This window comes from Arachis hypogaea, chromosome 16 (assembly GCF_003086295.3).
Source record: "Arachis hypogaea cultivar Tifrunner chromosome 16, arahy.Tifrunner.gnm2.J5K5, whole genome shotgun sequence".
NCBI classification, from domain to species: Eukaryota; Viridiplantae; Streptophyta; class Magnoliopsida; order Fabales; family Fabaceae; genus Arachis; species Arachis hypogaea.
Window position 1 is genome coordinate 98,828,981 of NC_092051.1, and position 4,827 is coordinate 98,833,807.

Genomic DNA, 4,827 nt, shown 5'->3' on the forward strand with positions numbered 1-4,827 from the left:
ATATATATAATATATATTAATTGAAATCAACGGTTAAAACAACTGGAACACTAATATTCCCAATATACTTAAAATTTTTCCTATTTTATTTACACGGTATATTTTAATAAAAATACAACAAATTATTTATTTTATTTATTTCAAAAAATTTCAATTTAACAAAAGCCCATCCAACCATACACTAATAATCTAGTATTAGACATTTTCCATAAGAAAAGTTACGCCATAGTTTTGAAAATCGAACCGGACCGGCCAGTTTAACCGGATTAACTGGGAACCGGTCACTTAGCCGGTTCGGATAAGGTCAGAAACTGCTTGGCAAAAAATCAGTGAAAAAATCGGTCGAATCGGCGGTTAACCAGTGAATTGGTAGAACCGTCTGATTTTTTAGTGGGTTTTTGGTTTGAAAGTAACACCCCTAAACGGTGCCGTTTTGTCTCTAGAGAAAAAAAAGAAAGGCTAAACGTAAACGAAGCTAACCCTAATCACCCAGAAGAGGAATCAGCAGTTCAGCACCCACAGGCCACAGCAACTCATCTCTCCTCTCTTCGCAGTTGCATAGCCACCACCACCAATCGAGCAGCCCACCGCCATCGCCACCACATCCCGCAGCCACAGCAGCGACGGGTTTGACCACCGCAACCACCACCGCGTCCTCTTTCGTCACTGAGCTCGCCTCCTCTTTCGTCGCCGTTACTCGCCGCCGGTAAGTAATACTCTTTATTCACTTATTCCTCCTCGCTGCCTTCTGATTTTCTGTACATGATTTTCTGATTTATTTGTTTGCTGGATTCAAGATTTTGATTTATTTGTTATCTGTTTATGATTTATTTGTTTGCTGGATTCATGATTTTGATTTTTGATTTTCTGAGGTTATTTGTTCATGATTTATTTGTTTGGTGCTTCATGATTTTGGTTGCTGAATTCATAGTTTTTTGAGATTATTTTGGATTCATGATTTTTTATTTTCTGAGGTTATTTATTTTGTTTTTTATTTTCATGATTTTTTATTTTCTGATTATTTGTTATCTGTTCATGATTTATTTGTTTGCTACTTTGCTGGATTCATGATTTTGTTAGTCGGGTTCCGTTCATGTGCGTCGTCCGTTAGTCGTCAGCGCTCCTCCTTCTCCTTCGTCGCAGGTATCCCTCTGCTCTGCCGTGCTCGCCGCAATTTCTCCAGCCCCCTCTGCTCTGTCGTGGTCGCCTCTCTCTGCTCTTCCATGCTCGCTGAAGATTCTTGTAGGTGAGTCCTCTCCTCTTTGCTGTGTTCTTGCTGTGTTGTGTATTGAAAAGTCGTTCTTACTGTGTTATGGTATGGAATGGTGTGCTGTTGCAATTCTTGCAATTCTCTTTGCTGTGTTTTTGGCTGTTGCTGTGTTTTTGTTATGGTGTTAATAATTATTCTTTTTGCTGTGTAATTGATTAAAGATTAATTGTTAATAATTTATATTACACAATAATCTGTATTTTTTTGTTAATAATCTTGCTGTGTTGTTCTTGGTGTTGTATTTAAACTGCTGCTGGTGTTGTGGTTATTAACAATTTAGACATAAGTGTCATGTTATTTACATGGTTTTGATTTTTATGCTTGTGCTTGTGCATTTTTAGTCTTATTTCAAAGACGTATGTATGGAAGAATACTATTTGTATATGCTAGAGTTCTATTCTTTATTATGTGAAATTTTAAATTTTATCAAGTTAAAAATTATTAAATTTATATATTTAAAATTATTTTTAAATTTTTTAATAATTTTATTTAATATTTAATTAAATCGGTTAAATTTTGATTAAACCTCAGTCGAACCAATAAATTATTAAACCAGTAACCTCACTAATTTATTGACCAGTCCGGTTCTCACAACCTTGGTTACGCCTTTTTCATTTATTTCTGCGATAATCTTTCCGGGTTTCTGGACGAGTAAAAGTTACATTACTGTATTATGATTTTAAAGGATGGCTTAAAACACTCGAGCATAATATTGAATCTTCCGAATGTCTGTTATGTGTAATCCATTGATTCATGGCAATTCTCTATCTGCATAGCTTCAGTTCAAGTTATTACTAACACTATCATGACTGATGATGATTTCCTTTAATTGAAAGCACGGGAAATCAGGCATAAATAAACATGCACTTAAAGTAACAGTGAGATCATTATTGAAATAGAAAATTTACACAGCTCCTCACTTCAGATAAGAAAGGCACAACACACCCATGACTCGTATATTTAATTATTTACATAGCTCAGTTGCTAATATACAGTGATGAAGACACCAACAAAACCAAAATCAATCACATCAATAAAAAAAGACTCGCCTTGCCTCAACCCTCCATACACGTTCTGTTCATTATTCAACGTGTCACATCACCCATCCAAACGGACTATTCAAATTGCGGTCCCCACAAACACTGACTCGCGAGATTTTTTTATCGATTGCTTGCAGCCAGGGGCGAGAGGTGGGGCCCACTTTGTCGTAGCCATCGTGGAAGCAGTTTTACCTTGACCAATATTACTGCGCCACGTGGATCTCGGGCTCACCGGCTACCCACGACTTGGACCTCCTTCCTGACGCGAACCGCATCATTCCTCCCAAACCAGGCGGTTCACCCTCCGACACGCTATTTCGCGTGACTGACTCCGCAAACGACGCGTCAGTCATCCTATCCGTGCTACGCCGTGGCCGCGCCTTCGACGACGCCTCAATAACCGTGCTATTCTCCGCGGATGAATCCGCACCCGGAAAAGAAACGGGTTTTCTGTCTGGTTTATCTCTTCGACCCGTGCGGAAAATTGCGCGGAAACTCTCGAAGAAACCGAGTTTTTTGCGTGTTCTGGCCGGTTTCTCGTTTTCGGCGACGGAGGAGGATCTCCGGGAGTTTCTCAACCTTCGATTACGATCGCGCTTGGATCTAACCCTTCCCATGCAAGACACCTTGGGCGACGATGGTTCGTTGAGCGATGACTCCGATTTAGCGACGGAGGAGCTCCGCTTTGGAAACAGCCCGGAGTTTCCTAACTTGTGGTTGCGACGGTGCTTGGAGTCGACGAAGCTAGGTTTCTGAGGCTTCGGAAGGCCAATGATTGCTGCCTTGGATTTGATGTTAAGAGAGAATCTCTGCGAGTTGGAGTTGGTGTTGTTGGCGTTGACGTTAGGATTCAGGTTGGTGGAATTGGAATTGGAGTTTGAGTTTCCTTTTGTGGAATCCTTGCGCTCATAGACGGCGTTGCGGTCCCACCAGTCGTATTCTTCGTCTCTGGAGAGCCAAAATGACTCCGGCGGCGAATCAGGGTGAGGCTCCGGAGGATAAATATGGGCGTCGGCGTCTTCGTCGGCGGTGGCTAGGGACTCGCAGGTGATTTTGCGGTCGGTGGACCCGCCGGCGCAGGCTGAAACGAGTGTTTCCAAATCAACCTGTGGCATGGTAGTTAGTGAATGTAGAAAGTGAAGAGAAGGAGTTGGAAATTAGAGAGATATTTGGACGCAAGTGGTAGGAAAGAAAAAGAGATTTGGTTTGAGAAATTGTGGGTGGCGTTGGATGAGAATAGAGGCACTGTGACAGAATGAATAAATATTATTTGTGTTTGGACAATGTAGGGAGGCTTTTTCAACTTGCCTATTCCCTGCTATACCCGAGCTTTTGTTCTTATTTCATTATTTTAGTTTTTAATCATTTAATGTCCAAACATTATAGTCTAGCTATTTATTTTGATAATTTATTTTTGTATCAATGAAAATAATAATTTTTATCTATAGTCAACTAGCTATAGTTCAAATGGTATAGTCTCTCCATACTTATCTAGAAGTTGCGAGTTTAAATCTTTCTATCTTTGATAAAAAAAAAAAATAATAATTTTTATCCATAACAATATATAATGGCAAAATCTATTTTGGTGTCAAAAATTCTTTTTCAATTTTGCCCTTTTAAATTAGACGAGAAAAACAAATTGATACATCTAAGTGTTCTAACTAATATGACAATTCGTTGAAAGATATCACAAATATACCCATAATTACTGCTCAGAAATAACAGATCGAATGGTGATAACATGGGTAGAAATTCTATATATTTATTTAATTAATAATATATTTTTTTAGTTTTGATTTAATAAACCTTCAATTATTATCCTAAATAATATCTATATCTACAATATATAACGGGAATACAGAAATTTGGTATTCAATTCCTACTTCCTATTTTACCCATGTTTCTTTCTTATTAAAAAATGGGTTTACCCACGATAGAGTTTACAAAATGATTCACTTTTAATAAAAAAAAAATGTGACTACGTACTCACTTCTTTTTATTTTTTTAATTAAAAAAATTAGCTTTACCCTATGATAGAGTTTAAAACGGATTTATTTTATTTCAGATAATAACATAATTTATTAGTATTTTATTACAAAATTAATTAAATTATAATACACGGTTTACATATTTCTGATGTCTATTGTTTATCTTTAAAAAAAAAATTACATATAAAAGATTAGGCCTTAACCAAATCTATACTAATATATAATGGGTTATACTAATGTATAATGGGATAGGGAACTTTGGTATCTAATTCCTTCTTTTTATTTTACGCTGTTTTTTTTTTGTTAAACACTGAATTCAATATAACAAATTGTTACTACTTCCTCCATTTTTTTATTCTTTTTTTTATCGAAAAAAATTTAACCCACAGTAGAGTATCAAATTGATTTACTTTTAACTCCACGACATATTTTAAAACTGATTTATTTCCAATAAAAAAACTGCTACCACCACTACGTACTCAATTTAAAAACCGCTCACTTTTAATAAAAAACTATTCCACCTTCAGTC

General features: G+C 36.8%; 1 protein-coding gene across 1 annotated transcript; it reads right to left on the bottom strand.

Annotated features, from left to right (window-relative positions):
* Window positions 1–2,137: 2,137 nt before the first annotated feature.
* LOC112754531 (uncharacterized) lies at window positions 2,138–3,776 on the bottom strand. The gene has a single exon (XM_025802202.3). The coding sequence runs from the start codon at window positions 3,423–3,425 to the stop codon at window positions 2,514–2,516; it is 912 nt and encodes a 303-aa protein (XP_025657987.1). The 5' UTR covers window positions 3,426–3,776; the 3' UTR covers window positions 2,138–2,513.
* Window positions 3,777–4,827: the final 1,051 nt, after the last annotated feature.

Bases quoted from the DNA above. Each gene is read 5' to 3' on its own strand.
- LOC112754531 (XM_025802202.3), bottom strand. From the start codon at position 3,425: ATGCCACAGGTTGATTTGGAAACACTCGTTTCAGCCTGCGCCGGCGGG.